Raw genomic sequence first — 15575 nt, 5'->3', positions numbered from 1 at the left:
AAATTAAATATTCATGAAAGTATCAGTTTTCAAGCAAAAATACCTGAGGCAAAGCAGCAGTTTTTCAGTTTCAAAGTCTGTCTCGTCATTTTATTTCCAAGAAAACTGTTTTTCAAAGTAGGGAAACTGTGAATTTAACTTGAATATGCATGCAAGAAAACAGATACCTTCACAAAAAAGATGCTGTTCATTCGAGGAGAGTAAACAGACTCTGAAAGACCTGTTTTTATATTCATTAATGTATGAGTACTATCCGGACCTCAGAAAAAAAAAGGGGGGAGGGGGGAGGGAAGAAAATTGACCAAGTTTGAAATTGCACCAAGCACTATGCTAGGTGAACTTCAAATCAAGTGTCTCTGTTTACAGCTCAGATCACATTTGAGACTGAATCCCCTCGGGAAGGCCTGGGTGTTCCGAAGTCACTTGGAGAATCCACCGCAGAACTTACTTCCAGGGGATAAAGCAACCTGTGGCTCTGAGGCTAAGCAGGGCCCGGGAGGTTTCTCTGGCAACGGGGTGGGGGGGGGGGCACGGAAGATGGTGCGGCTGGCAGAACGACGCCATCAAGGCTAGAAGAAGCTGGACTGGGGGCAAAACACACGAACCAGTCCTGTGTCTGCAGATACGTCATTTAACCTCTCAGAACTCAGAAAACTCGGGAGACTCGTGAAGTGCCCCTCTGAGGATCAAGTCCCAACCACAATGACAGTAACAGTAATCGCAGCTAACACTTTTTGAGCACTTGCCGTGTGTGGGACCCTGTACAGAATACTTCTCACGGAAGAACTCAATTCATCTCATAACAGCCTTTGAAACAGTGGAGGTGGTATACAAGTTTGTATTATATTTAAGTGCACATGAGCATTGCAATCATGAAGCATGCCTTCTCATAGTCAACTAGCAATGATCACTGACCTACCCTACATTAGTCCTTCATGACCTTTCCCACAGATGGTGGATCCTTCTGAGGGTGTCCCATCATAACTGAGTGGTCAAGAGAAAAACAGGCAGAGTATTCCCTAACATTTTCAGCACTCTCACTCCCCTTTGTTTCCATACAAGAGGAGTAGAAGGTTCTGGGCGGGGATCTGGAGTCAACATGCTGGGGTGCGCCTCTCAGCACACCATTTACTGGCTGCATGACCTGGGAAAGCTACCTACCATCTTTAGGTCAGCTAGTTTCCTCTTCTCTAACAGGGGGGCACAATATTGCCTACTTTCACAGTACTGCTGGGAGAGCTAAATAAGGCTCTCTTTACAAAGAAAACACTCAGCATAATGCCCGGCACACAATTTTAGGTATCTTATTAACTTTTCAAAAAATATATACGGAATACAAGTCAAGGTGACATCGAGATTTACTTTGGGAATAAAATTCAACCTCCAATTTATAAAAAAAAAAGTGCCTACATTTTATTTCATTTTTAGCAACAATCACCACTGCTCATGACTGAACTCTCACTGTTGACAACCTTCATTCGTCACGCTCTCAGTGCTTAGTACGTGCCAGATACTGTTCTAAGTGCTCTACAAACATTAACTCATTTGATCCCTAGGACACCTCTGAGGTGTGTCCTGTTATCATGGCCACGTTGCGAATGAGGCAAATGGGAGAATGAGGGGCTGTGTGCTAAGCAAACTGGCCGGTAAGCACAGGTGATGTGCTCAAACAAAGGCAGCGGGACTCCAAAGTGCTCTACCAGCTTCGCCCCCCTGCCTTCGCGCTAGCTGTGGACTGGCGCTCAAGGACACCCGCTAGGAGGGGAAAGAGAAAGATCACTTTTAATGTAACAGAAGAAAAGGCTATAACCCGAAGGAGCTCACTCTCTGATCTGAGCTTAGAAAAAGGGAGTATTTAATCCAAGGTTCCAGCAGCCTAAAACCACGACTTATCAGAACATACATTAGTTGAGAAAGGAAGGCATGGACACTGTCATTTCCACCCACCCGCTCCATTTTAAACGGGATTTAAAGCCATTCTGAAAATCATATATGCACACGGCAGTGTCTCATAAGCAGAGCAGCAGGCAAGTGTCCCTCCATCGACCATGGGTGAGAACCCAGAAGAGAGAGCTGTAACCGTCCCGTCTCACACCAAAAGAAATCTGACTTGCTCATTAATAAGGTGAGCTTCACAGATAAGCACACTCCTGGAAACTGTAGTCAACGTTATGTGTGCACCCTTTTTTTCTGTGGAAGAGAGAAGCCATAACTTCGACTAGATTCCCTAAGAGAAATGTGTCTCTATCCTCCTCAAAGAATGTCTAAGGTCCATACAGATTAAGGCATGGCTAAACAGCTGGTGGAGAAATTTCTCCAACCTGCCCAGATTCCTTGAAAATGCCAACTGACATCCATCTTTCCCTGTATTCTGGCAACTGGAAAGGTGGGAAAACTGCACACTGCATTTTAAGTCCTGAGACAGGAAGTAACCAATAGGAATTCATTTTCCAGGGCATTCATTAAAATGTCCAATAACAGTTATCCTGTTTCGATCAACAAGATAAGATGACAGAAAGAACAGAGAAGGTGAAGGGCTGTACAACGAGGAAATTTTCTCCACAATTTTCACCTTTCCAGAAGCCAGGGAGATTAATAAAGCACCGATCAATTCTTCTAAGAAAGGCAAAATGAAGTAAAAACCTTAAACTACCTCTTATAAGAAAAGGGGGTGTGTAAACAAGTGGAGAGAGAAAATCTTATTCAGTAAGTGGTGATGTTGAAATGATAATATTTAACTATTTGCAAGAAATGGTTAAGCAGAAATCAGAATAAAATGTCAGAGATAGAGCTAAATGTAATACACAGAGAGAGAAGTAGATACAGATATAAAGATACATATCTATAAATGAATTAAATAAAAATACATCTGAACATAAAAGAGGTGGAAATAATCTGGGGGAAAGAAAAAGGTCGAACAACGTATCATTGTGCAAAACATCAAGGCAGCATGGCTCCATGAAGCCTTTAATTAAATGGCTTAATCAAATTCCTTCTGGTCCCTGGAATGTCTGCATTCCAGGCTGAAGCTATCTCTCCAGCCTACAGAACCCCGACCGATGATCCGTGCCCCTGTGAGATTCTCCCAGCATCCTCTCTACCAAGACTCCCTTCCCCCCTAATCAATACCCTTTCCTGAGGATGGCATGGTTTTCCTGTTCCCGACCACTTCACTGGTGCTCCTGTTCCCCAGCTTTCAAGCCTTTACAGAATCTTCTTTTTAATATCTCAAGCTTCTGACAGTACAAGAAAAGGAGATGGTAAAGAGAAGAGAGGGGGGCCGAGCCTCCAGGAGGAGAAGGCTGACAGTTCACTGCTAGACGGGACTTCACTGGCACACTCGGCGGTGCTGCGAGGCAGGGTTTAAGAGATGCCTGCTCCCATCGTCCTCTGACTGCAACTAGATGACATGCAATCAGTTTTTTCCAAAAACATATAAAATAAGAGCAACATATGCTTATATAAAACCATAAACTCATCTACCAGTACAGAATAATTCCTGAAAAACTGGACTCCGAGGAACTGATTTAGTAACTCTTAAGAAGTCAAACGCCACCCTCTGAGGCCCTGTACAGCACCCAGATTCAGAAAACCTGCATGTGGGCCCTAATTCTGCCATGTACCACTGTGTAATTTTACCTTAGTCATTTAATTTCTAACTTTTACTTTTCCAATTTAGTCAATGGAGATAACAGTAATTTCTAGAATCATGAGAGTTTTTAAAAATTACTGATTCCTAAGTTGCCCCACCCCAGACCTAGGGAATCAGAATCTCAGAGATGGGGAAATTTGTAAGTCTTCTCTATTTCAAAATCTCCCCGGTGTGATCTGGACACATAGGACTCTGAGGACTGGTAGCTGGAAATGCTGCAGCACCTTGGTGGGTTAGCAACACCTCCAACCCTACCTTGCCTCTCTCACTGTTGCTCGAGTCCATAACCCCTTTCTCCCTGAGGAGTCAGGCTGCCCATGTGACGTTTAGAACTTGAGGAACCATCAGACGGTGACCCGGGAGCTGGGCAAGCAGGGGCCTCCTCCATACCGCTGCCGACGAGGAGGTGCGGCAGAAACAAAGACATGCCTCCGTCGTGTGAAGGTGGTTCTCAGACACGTTTCTTGTGGGAGGTGGTAGTTAGGAAAATGCTTACTTACATACAGGCCAGTGGAGACCCTGGTCTGGCTTGGAAGCTGAGAGCTATGTTCACACTACTTCAATGGGAAAAATGCTTTGCAACCTCCAGAGGAACAATTCATTATTATATGTTTGGAGCTGCCAGCACACAGAAATAGGGATACAATCCAAAATGCTGAGGTCTGGTTTCTGGATTTCTTCCAAGTGATTTTTGTCTTCTTTTAGTGTAACCATGAAATTACACTTGACACCTTTTTAAGTACCGAGCTTTCTTTGATTCAATACCTACGTCAGCTTCTTTCAATGATTATTTTCCTATTATCAGAGGTTAAGGGACAGAATGCAATTCTTTAAAGAAGTGATTTTGAATGGACAAATCAATTCCCTTGGATTACCGGTGAGCTTTTAACCAACTGTTAGAAATATGTGCTAAGAGTCAAAGACTAACACAGGAACCGGCACTGATTGATAGGATAAAGTAAAACAGCCCCCAATAATACCGACTTCTGATCATGTGCCAGTGTGCTAGTTATGGTTACACATAATATTTCAGCCTTTATTCTTCCTGGTCAAATTGTTAAATTGCTTTCTATTTCCTCTGCTAAAACCCTAGTTTGCACCTGAGCCGGCAAGTACCATAAGCACCATCAGGACAACGTATGTTTATAAAGCACTTCTGTTTCCAAAGGGCTTTCACAAGCATTAGTTTATGTGTTGCTCACAACAGACCCGCAGCAGGCAGATCTGATATCAGCCCCATTTTATAACGGGCAGCTGAGTCGGCACTCGGCCAGCCATCAGGGAGTGGAGGTGGGCCACCTGTTGAAGGGTGTGAGGAACAAGGGGAAGCCAAGCGGACATAATGAGTGGAGACCAGACCACACGGAGCCGAATTCTTCAGAGTGTGAACCAACTGAATAGCAACATTCATTGACTCCAGACAACTGGATCTGCTTCCAGAAAACAATCATGGGAAAGAGTCATCTAGAAACGAGGCTAAGGAACAGTGGCCGCCATGTGCCCCAGAAGCCCTCAGATCCTTAGGTTGCTAATGTCCTCTACCATCATGCCCAGAGGTGGCAACCTGAGGCTCAGAGTCTTTAGTACCCCCCTCCCATCCCCTCATTCCCTTTGGCTTATGAATTAATGAGAGGAAAAGCTCAGGGAGGCTATCCATCGCTGGTGTGTTCTTTCCATGAGTCAAAAAGTTGACCCACAAAAGACTAGCAGAATCCTAGAAACAGAGCTCATGAGATTCGCTCAATCAGCAAATTGTTGCTGAGCCCCTTCTACGTGCAAGCATTCTTCTAGGCAACAGGATGCAGCAAGGAATCAAAGAAAAGACCAGCTCACATGGAGCTTCTATTCTCACCACGGCACCCACATTTAGGCCTTTCTACTTGCTTGTAACTCTTCCTGGACCACTCTACCCCCAGAAATCTGCATGAGTCACTTACTCTCTAACCTCCTTCAGATTTTTACTCCATTAACACCCTTTCTGCAAGGTCCTCTTCCAACCACACTATGCAAACTCGCATCATCTTCCAGAACCATCCTTCCCTATTTTCCCTAACACTTATCACCATCTAACACATGATATGTTTCTCTTATTTTTTCTTATTTTTCTCCTCCCACCAGAATCCATGCTTCAGAAACGCAGGGGTGATTGTCTGGTTTGCTCATGACAGTATCCCTAGTGCCTTTAGCTATAACTGGCATGTAGTAGGCATGAAATAAATCCTGGTTCGTTCGCATGATCAAACAAGGCTTTTGACACATGCAGATATACGCAGGCCTCCTGTGTTCACCTGTATTCATTATCATAAGCCTCATGGATATTCCTACATAGGCCTAAGTTCCTTCTCTTGGTCATACAGTTTTAAAAGCCCTATATGTCCAAATTTGCAGGCATTTATCCTTACTTTACTTGGTTTGCTTTAGTTCTTTGTGCTTAAACGAAACATTTTTCTCTTCTTATGTGGTCTTCAAACATGAGCATTCTCTTCTTTTCATACTCAGACCATTTATTACATTCCCTGCAGAATCCCTAAGCACTTAAGACTATTTATAGCTACACATATGTCAATTCACAATATCACAAAACAGCTCTACAAAAGATAAAAATGATGTCAAATGTCTAATTTTTATTCTTTTCAAATGCAATCTCTGACTTTAAAAGTAGGCATACATGTAAACAAAAGCAGTCTAACTGAATTAAAATTCCAAATCTAATAAAACCTTCCCCTCTCTTCCTCTAGTATATCTTTGGATGTCTCTAAATAGTTGGGTTTCTCAATGCAAACATCTGAGTTGCAGTGATTTTCAAGAGAAAGATATGAATGTACAAGGCCTCTGATACAGAAATAATTAAATGCTATGCTTCTTAATTCTCTAACTCCTCAAGAAACACTGGCTAACAAGGAGAAATGAATGGAAAATGCCAGAAGAGCTGATCTTACGGCCTGTTCTCCCACCTACTATAATGTGACCCCAGGGCCAGTTTTTGCTTTCTTATCTGTACAAAGATAATATACCCTGACCTTCTCACCACATAGAACTTTTCCGGGAATAACATAAATTAGTAGTGGGATATGCTCTAAACTACACAGCAACAGTCAAATGAAAGGTAGAATGATTTTGCCTAAAGGCCAAGTCCTCTTAACGGCTCCTTGAGGCACAGGTAAAACCCACAGTACAGTTGACCCTTGAGCTGTGCAGGGGGTTAGGGGCGATGATCCCCCTCCCCCGAGTCAAAAATCCGCATGACTCTGACTCTCCCAAAACATAACGACTAATAGCCTACTCTTGGTTGGAAGCCTTACTGATAACATGAACAGGTGATCAGCACACATTTTGTATGTTATATGTATGTTACACTGTATTCTTATAATAAAAAAAGCTAGAGAAAAGATGATGTTGAGAAAATCATAAGGAAGAGAAAACACATTTTCAGTCCTGTAGTGTGTTTATGGGAAACAATCTGTGTAAGTGGACCAGTGCAATTCCAGCTCATGCTGTTCAAGGGTCAGCTGCAGTTCTTTCTGCTTCTCATCCCCTTATATCAAATACATCACAAAAAAGTAATTCTTTATAGATACATTTTGGGATATACCTTTGACTGTATTGTCCTCAGATTAACGAGATGAATGTCACAAGGCAAAGATGACAGTAACGGAGAGAATTCACCTAGCAGCTGAAGGGTGGGCACGGGGATCTTTTCTGTCATTGTAAAGACAGGATGATTCAGGAAAGAGGAAGTTATGTGGCTAACGAGAGAAGGATAACTGACTGACTTCTTTTCTTCTTCCTATCAAGAAAAAACAGAAATGCTTAAGTGTTATATATATGCAGTTTTCACAATATTAATGGAATTACCTGACAGGGTTTAAATAGAAAAGAAATATAAACAAAAACAAATATTTTAATTTTATATTTTGTAAATAACAGTCTTAGCCAACACAGAGATTACCAAGTCCATTTGTAAGCAATACAAGAAAATGAACAGTGTCCACCTAACTCATGTTTAGAAAGATCTTTTTTCCATTGCTTTAGTACTAAAAATCCTGACAACATTTTCCAAAAAACATTTTAGGACAAGGCATAACATTTTACGGAAACTCTTTCTCAACCTACCACAAAATTCTTAAATAGATGGGCTGGGATATTCACACATCTTGCACATCATCAAATGTGATCTCTTCTCCCTCAGGTTTTACCCACCATATACTCATGGTTTCATTTATACACTCAACTAGACCATAACATCTTGTGGTCTGAAGCTATGCTCCATACATGTTACCCAATGACAGGATTTTTTGGGGAAAAACTCTCAAAATAAATAAGGTTTTTAAAATAACACAAGGAGTATACCTATATCATCTGTTAAATCTGGTAAATCACTCCCACTGAACTGAAACTGTTAAATTATGTTATATAATAGTTAGTACATATTTACCTAGTGCACAATTATTCAGTAGAATTTAAAAGTACTTTAGTCATTGCTATGGTATATACTTAAAGACAAGTGGTTCTGCATGTTCAAACATTAAACAAGTCTGCCAGGGCTGGCAATAGGCATATGGTAGATGACACACTCAATTAACTAAATCGATGACTAAGTAGAATCTTAACCAATAATGCCTAAGGTATAAGAGCACACAGAGAAAAACACTGAGAAGAGAAAATAATTTATGTAGAAAGGTTTTTTGATCAACAGTGACATGTGGAACAAATTTAATTTTGTATCTTATTTTTAAACTGTCCATTTCACTGATATCCTCTGATTTTGCATCCTTTCTGCAATACAGGGCTCAAATAAAAGGCTTGACTACTTATCTGGCCGAAAAGATAGGATTTATAGGAGATACGGGGCTTAAAATTCAGAATGTCAGATTAGCACTGAACAGAGGGTATTGAGCAAAGAGTGACAAGCATCTTGCCAGCAGCAAACTGTAGATGTCATTACAATTCAGACTATGGAGAAAGAAAAAAATTAAAGGCAGTAGAGGGACAGTGCATATTGAGATACTGACACAAGGTCTAAACGACTTGTAAATAAAATATGCACCCATCCCACACTCTTTTTTTAAAAGAAAGATTAAAAAAGCATATATAATAATATTCACCAACAATACTGAAATTTAATGCATGTTGTTGAATACTGAGGGAACAGTTTCAACTGGAAACTTTAAATGTACTCCAAGATCAAAGGACTTCATAATCTAGGTCAGGATTGCTGACAAAATCACTTTTCAATAATAAAAGATAAAAGATCCCAACAGAAAAGAAGACACCTGCCGTATCAGAATCAGAAGGCATTAAGTCCATTCTAGGTCAAGTAACATTCAGAGAAAGCTCTCTGGCTTTGTTCTATGCTCTTGGAGGAATCCCTGGACACTTCAGTGAATAGATGGGATACTTCTTGATGGATTATGTATACCTTTCAAACAGTAATGTGCATATATACTCTTCCTCCCAACCACACCAGTTCCCTTGACTCTCAGTGCCCCCCTGCAACCTACCATACATAAAAATGGCTTGGGGAGCTTTAAACATAGATCCCCGAACCCTAACCCAAATCCACTTAATCAGAATTTCCAGGGGTGAGCCCTAGGAAGCCAAAGCTTAACAGCCCCCAGAGTGAATCTCAAATCTCGGTCAGTCTGACACAGCTCTGTGGACACGTGCTGGGAACCATCACCCCAGACATCCTCCCAACCTTGTAGAAGAAACCGCTGCCTTTGGAATCAAATGTCTGAGTCTCATCCTTTAACTAGTTTTGGATTAAGAAAATGATTCAGACTCAGAAACATGTTAATGCTAAGTCTCGTCAAAGGAAACAATGGCATGACTGTAAGTGCTTCGAGAATTCAAGAACTGTGCCATTTACTGTCCTAAGCAGGATAAGGGAGAGAAGTTTAGGGAAGATTTGTGGTTCAGAGCTATAAAAGCACCACGAACAAATAACGCTGCTAGAAGCTGGCCAGGCAGGGTGGGACAAAATCTCACAGAAGGTTCCATGATTCATGCACTTTCTTAACATGTTTATAGCAACGAGGGGCTCGACAAGATATTTAGCTGGTGAATTATCACCTTTTGATTAATCTCCTGGAAAGGTAATCTTTTAACTGTAACCTTTATGATAAACCCAAAGCTTATAACACATGTTTGCTATAGGAAATTTTAAGCTGTAAATGAATTCTCCAGCCTTGCAGTAACTAATATACTACTCTAAACATTATTTGGTTCCTTGTGGGTTGGAAGGCTTCAAGCTGTTCAGATCTAGCTTTCTCCTTGCATTCTGTATGAAATTATAAAGAGTTTATAGCACATTCTGATCCAAACCACAAGAAGTTGAGATCTCCATTGGGTTCCAGCCCTTATTTTATAAATCAGAACTTCCTGCTAGGCTCCATGGTGTCCTTCATGAAGCCCATTTAAGTTATCTGATCCCTAAACATCAAAGGTTTCCATCCATCTACAGCAAAACTTGCTAAATAAATTATCTAAGACAATAAGAGATGATATTTTGAGTCACTTTGGCTTATTCAGTATGACCTGATACATGGTGAGAACTTGATAAATGTTTTTTTGAACTTAATCTATCAGCAAGTAAATGTAATATAAATAAAGGAGAGAAAAATACAGTAGGGGAAAGGATGCGGTAAAAAGAGACAGAAGAAATAATTGATGAAAATTAATGAATCATAAGATTTAGAAATATATCTCATTTAGCGCAGAGGTGAAGCCTGGTGATCTGTGAGCTAAATCTGCCTATAGATAGGTTTTGATAGGTCTGCATGGTATTAAAAAGTTGTCTGTTTTTTGGCCAACTCTCAAAAAAGAAAAAAAATCCAGGAGATTTCACAGTGAAGTTGTCAACAACAACAAAAAAACTCCCTAAAACAGGTAACTTTTTTTTTTTTTAAACCCAAAACACTGGAAACCCAAGTCACCCTGGGCCCCCATATTCCCTCAAGTGCAGCTGAGTTGTAGCTCCTTGGTTGGATGTGTCCTCACTCATCACAGACCTGGGATCACCTCACTTACGCGTTTGCCCTTAAACCTGACCAACCTCCCTCATGCCATCACTTTTCTGAGCCCTGTCAGCATTTGAGCTTTTCATCTGATCTCTCCTAGCTCCTTTTCCTGACATGTAAAGAACTGGTATCCACAGGTAAAATGACACAACTGTAATACCTGAACACTTCCCAGCACTTCTAATTCCTGGTTCAATGCCCTCTACCTATAGCAGTCTTCAGCAGGAAGGGATAGGGAGAGTAAGTGTCAAAGAAACAAAACCTAAAGGGTCAATGCCAAAGAGACAATTCCCACTTTCTGCTTCCATTGGTCATTATACATGGATGATAGTCCACCTCACATAGCTACAGTAACCCACTGGGCATCTGCACATCTCACAGCAATTATCATTCCAGTCCTTGTTCTCACTGCCTCTCTGCAGAACACTCACGAACAGGATTCGGTTCCACTTAGTCACCCAGATAACTCCTCCCAGAGGCTCTGGCAGGCTGAAGACTTTCTACTAAAATGCCTTCCTGTACAGAGACTGTCTCCTCACCATGGTTCCTACCATCGACATCTTAAACATGAGAGTCTGAGTTGAAAATAAAAACACTTTCTGTAAAGTTTAAGTTATAGGAGATGGAACATTCCTTAATCAAATGCCTTTTTAATCAATTGCACTAGAAATTAAAATGTATTTTCTCTTCTCTAGTTCATTTTTTATTTAAAAGAAACTATTGATTTAAGTCCAAGAATCTATAGTTGAGCAAAAAGAAAAATTTAACCAACATAGGATTATACAAACACTGGATCAAATTTCAATCAATTACTATCCAAGGAGTTTTGAATGGGAATAAACAAATTATTTCACTTCTAAGTGAAAGCTTTATAGATCTGACATGAAAATGCTTATTGCCATAGTTAATAGAAGCTTTGCAAATTAGTGTCTATATAGAGAGAAAAAAAATCATAAAAGCCAGAGACATTTTCGGGAGGAGAAAAAGACAGTAGCTGCCAGCACTCAGACAATGATTTTCCTGTGCAGTTTTAGTCCTCAAATTAAGCTATCTTGTCAGTAATTGATTTAAACCATGAGTCCCAAGAACTGGTTTAAATCTTGACATCTAAAAATGGATATTAAAATCTTTTTTCCTAAAAGATTCTAGATACTGAAAGAATTCTTGGCTTTAATGAGCTGTTGCCATTTCATTCAATCAACCAGTGTTTTATTTATAGAATAGCTACCACAGGCAAGGAGCCCTGTGGGGTACATAAAAATGAAGCAGACAAGTCCCTGGAATGGAGCAGGGGAAGAGAACATGCCGAGTATGACAAGGCAGTAAGCAGGGGCTGGGATAAATGCGGTGGCACCATGCGCTATTACAGCTCACTCATTTATGCATTTGTGCATTCATTCATGCAACACATATCGGGTGCTTCCTCTACCAGGAACAATTCTAGAAGCAGAGGAACATGGCCCCCACTCTCAAGAAGTTATGGTCCAAAAGAGGAGAGAGACAATGATCAAATATAATCACATCTATGCCCGGAGGACAGATGTGCAATTCTGAGGAGGCACTGAGGATGGTGATCTGGCCTGGTCAAGAAAAAGCAGTTGACCAAGGCAGCTTTGGCCTGAACTATTATGAAGAGTTCCCTGGGCACAGAATGAAACCACAAATGCAAAGGTGCTGTGGGCCCCAGGTGCGTAGGGAGCACTTGGGACCGAAAGAAAACTAGTGGGCCTAGAGCAGAAATAACACGAGTCATGCTGGATGAAGCTGGGGGACAGGCAGGGCCCAGATCATGAGGGGCTCTTCAGGCCATGGGAAGGATTTTGGCTTTTACTAGGAGAGCAATGAGAAGACACCTGAGGGTTAAGAAGGGAGCAGTGAGGTCAGATTGAATTTTGAAAAGATGAATCACTTTGCTTACTTGATTTGAGAACAAATATGGCAGGAAAAGAAGAGCAGAATGATTCAGGAAACACATGATGTTTGTTTAGATAACGGTGGTCAAAATAAGCGAGTTTATAGATTTGAAATATTTAGGCAATAAGATAGTCAACACTGGTGGGGCGCCTGGGTGGCTCAGTTGGTTAAGCGACTGCCTTCGGCTCAGGTCATGATCCTGGAGTCCCAGGATCGAGTCCCGCATCGGGCTCCCTGCTCGGCAGGGAGTCTGCTTCTCCCTCTGACCCTCCCCCCTCTCCTGCTCTCTCTCTCTCATTCTCTCTCAAATAAATAAATAAAATCTTTAAAAAAAAAAAAAAAAGATTAAAAAAAAAAAAAAGATAGTCAACACTGGTGATCATTGTTTTAAGAAAGGGGCAGGCAAAGGAGAAGTATCAATGAGAGATGACTGCTATGTATGTGGCACTGGATGGAAGGTGGTGCTAGTCCCGGAAAGAGCAAACACTAGAAAAGAGCAGGTCTGGGGGGAAGGGAAGAGAGATCATGAGAGTGATCATGGATATGTCGGGTCTGAATAGCAGGATGCAGCTAGGTAGATGGGTCTGCAGGTAAGAGGTGAAATATATGTGTGGGTTTCATCTGCGTAGAGGTGGTCACCAAAGCCACAGGAGTAGGAGAGATTGCAGAGGGAGAACATATAAAACGAGAAAAGGAGAAGGCGTGGGGCCAACCCTTGAGGACTCTGACATTTAATGGCTTAATAACCATCAGAGAGATAAAGAACCACTTGAGAGCTAGGAGGAAAACCAAATGAGCATGGCACCACGGAAGCCCTGGCTAGACTGTCTTCTAAGAAGTGACATGGTCAGTGTCGAATGCTGCTGCAAGGTGAAGTAAGATGGTGGATCTCGTGACACTGGCAAGGGTGTGTGTGTGGTGGGGGAAGCTAAAGCAAATCTGAAATGAGTTGAGTGTGACACGGAAGCAATGAAATAAACCCATCTTCCAAAGCGGCTCAACTGGGTGTGGAAGACAGGACGGGAGAGCAGGGCAAATGGACATGAGTCTGTGTGGAGGTTGTTTTTGGTATGTATGTATGTATGTATGTATGTATTTATTTATTAAAGATTTTATTTATTTTTTAGAGAGCGAGCGAGCGAGCGAGAAACAGCATGAGAGGGGAGAGGGTCAGAGGGAGAAGTAGGCTCCCCGCTGAGCCGGGAGCCCGATGTGGGACTCGATCCCAGGACCCTGGGATCATGACTTGAGCCGAAGGCAGACACTTAACCATCTGAGCCACCCAGGCGCCCTTGGTTTTTATTTTTAATAGGAGAAAATGAAGAGTGTCTAAAAGCCTGCAGAAAGGGTTTCTTTCCTAGGGAAATGTCAGCTATGAAGGGCAGAGAGAGGGAAGGAGGATGATGATGCTGAGGAGGGCGCTGGGGTACGTTGCAAGGACAAGTGGAGGTACTGGCCTGGGAGGAAAGGAAGGTAAAAATGTCTCTATTGCAACATGAGGGAAGAAGGAAAGGGTGGGAGGAGATGGTTGATACCTAGAACAGAGAGCCCTGTCAGATGTGAAGTCGATGGTGAGGCCACCAGCTAAAAAGAGTAGAAAAGATCTGAAATGGATCAGTGAAGAAAGAAGGAGAGCAGAGTGAGAAAAAAAGGGCTGTGTACAGATCATCTGAGGTGGGAAATCAGTAAAGCACGGAGGACTGTGATGATGACTTTTGTGTAGCCTTGAAGAGGCGTATTGTCATGTTGGTTTACATCCAACTGAGCTTTAGCTAGATTTTTTTAATGGAATGCTGAGGTTTTGTCTTGAGAAATGAAAACTGAGCAAGAAGATAGACAAGTAAATCCATTTTCAATTGAGGAGTCTAAGACTAGAATAAGCACACTAAGGTTTCCCATAAATTTTACTAATCAAACTTAATCTAAGTATGTGATTAAGTTCTATTCTTAAATTCAACTCTTATTTTCTTTCAAAATAATCTCAGAAAACCTCACCCAAACTGATTCTTTAACATTTTACATCTACATAATAAGGAAAAATAAAAAATAAGATGACCTAAATGCAAATCTGACATATGTGTAACTGAAGTTCTCTTTTTTGTCAATATAGGCTACACCTATTATAAAGATATCTCAATCCTGGGAACTGAAAATCATAAAAAAAGTGGACAGTCATAATTTCAAATTTTGGGTGGCAAAGAACAAACAACATCAGAACGTATGAGTTATTATTTTTTTCCTACCGTATTCACACTTCTTTTTTCCAGTAGTATTCGAAATAAATTAGCTGTAACCTTGTTATCATGGACACCTTGCTCAAGGCCGCGATTATCATCTTGCATGAGTCTTCGATCCATGATAACTTCAATCTGACCTAACAAACAAACAAACAAACTGGCCAGAGTTATTTAATACAAACATCCAGTGACAATCACATAAGTTTAGGCACGGTCCTGATTTAAGACAAGGAGACAGATCCATATAGCCCAAAGTACCAAGGGCTTTCTCAAAACAGCTAGGATAAATGCAAAAAACAGGACTTTATTTCCGTTCTTCTTCATAAATGTCTGGTAAAATTTGGTAAGAAATTTAAAAATGAGACAGATCAAAACTTAAGTGAAATTTAAAAAGAATTAATCTGAAGAGTAAATTATGTCCTCTAAAATTTTTAGTGGTAGCACCTGGAATTTAAAAACATTTACGAGGTTCATTAGGAAACATACATCACACCTGGAGTAACAAGGCAAATACAGATGTGTGGAATCTAAAAAGGATTTGAAAGACTAAGCGTTTTGGTTACTTGGTATCTGGTGATTCTCTGAAGAAACCCCAGGATTTGGAGACACCCAGCACGTACCCCCTTCCCTCCCTGGTATTAAGTTAGTGGCATCAACTATCCTCTCTCCTCTAGTTCAAGAAGAGGTCATATTTGGTTCCTTCATTGGCTGTGCAGTAATTCCACACCTCCTCTAGGTTAAGTTGTAAGCTAA

The 15575-nt window shown here is 41.1% G+C and overlaps 1 protein-coding gene across 1 annotated transcript in view; it reads right to left on the bottom strand.

Annotated features, from left to right (window-relative positions):
- The window catches only part of MAN2A1 (mannosidase alpha class 2A member 1), a 166949-nt gene that overhangs the window by 7447 nt on the left and 143927 nt on the right, over positions 1-15575 (bottom strand). Inside the window, exons 19-20 of the mRNA XM_064596459.1 lie at positions 14829-14959; positions 7245-7439 (exon numbers count right to left, since the gene is read on the bottom strand). Coding sequence (XP_064452529.1) covers positions 7245-7439; positions 14829-14959 — 326 coding nt within the window. The remainder of the gene's footprint in view (positions 1-7244; positions 7440-14828; positions 14960-15575) is intronic.

This window comes from Mirounga angustirostris, unplaced genomic scaffold (genome assembly GCF_029215605.1).
Source record: "Mirounga angustirostris isolate CCGP_5_RB_7025 unplaced genomic scaffold, mMirAng1.0.hap1 SCAF_7, whole genome shotgun sequence".
Taxonomy (NCBI): domain Eukaryota; kingdom Metazoa; phylum Chordata; class Mammalia; order Carnivora; family Phocidae; genus Mirounga; species Mirounga angustirostris.
Note: the sequence above shows the minus strand (reverse complement) of the source record. Positions and strands in the feature narration are given on the sequence as shown.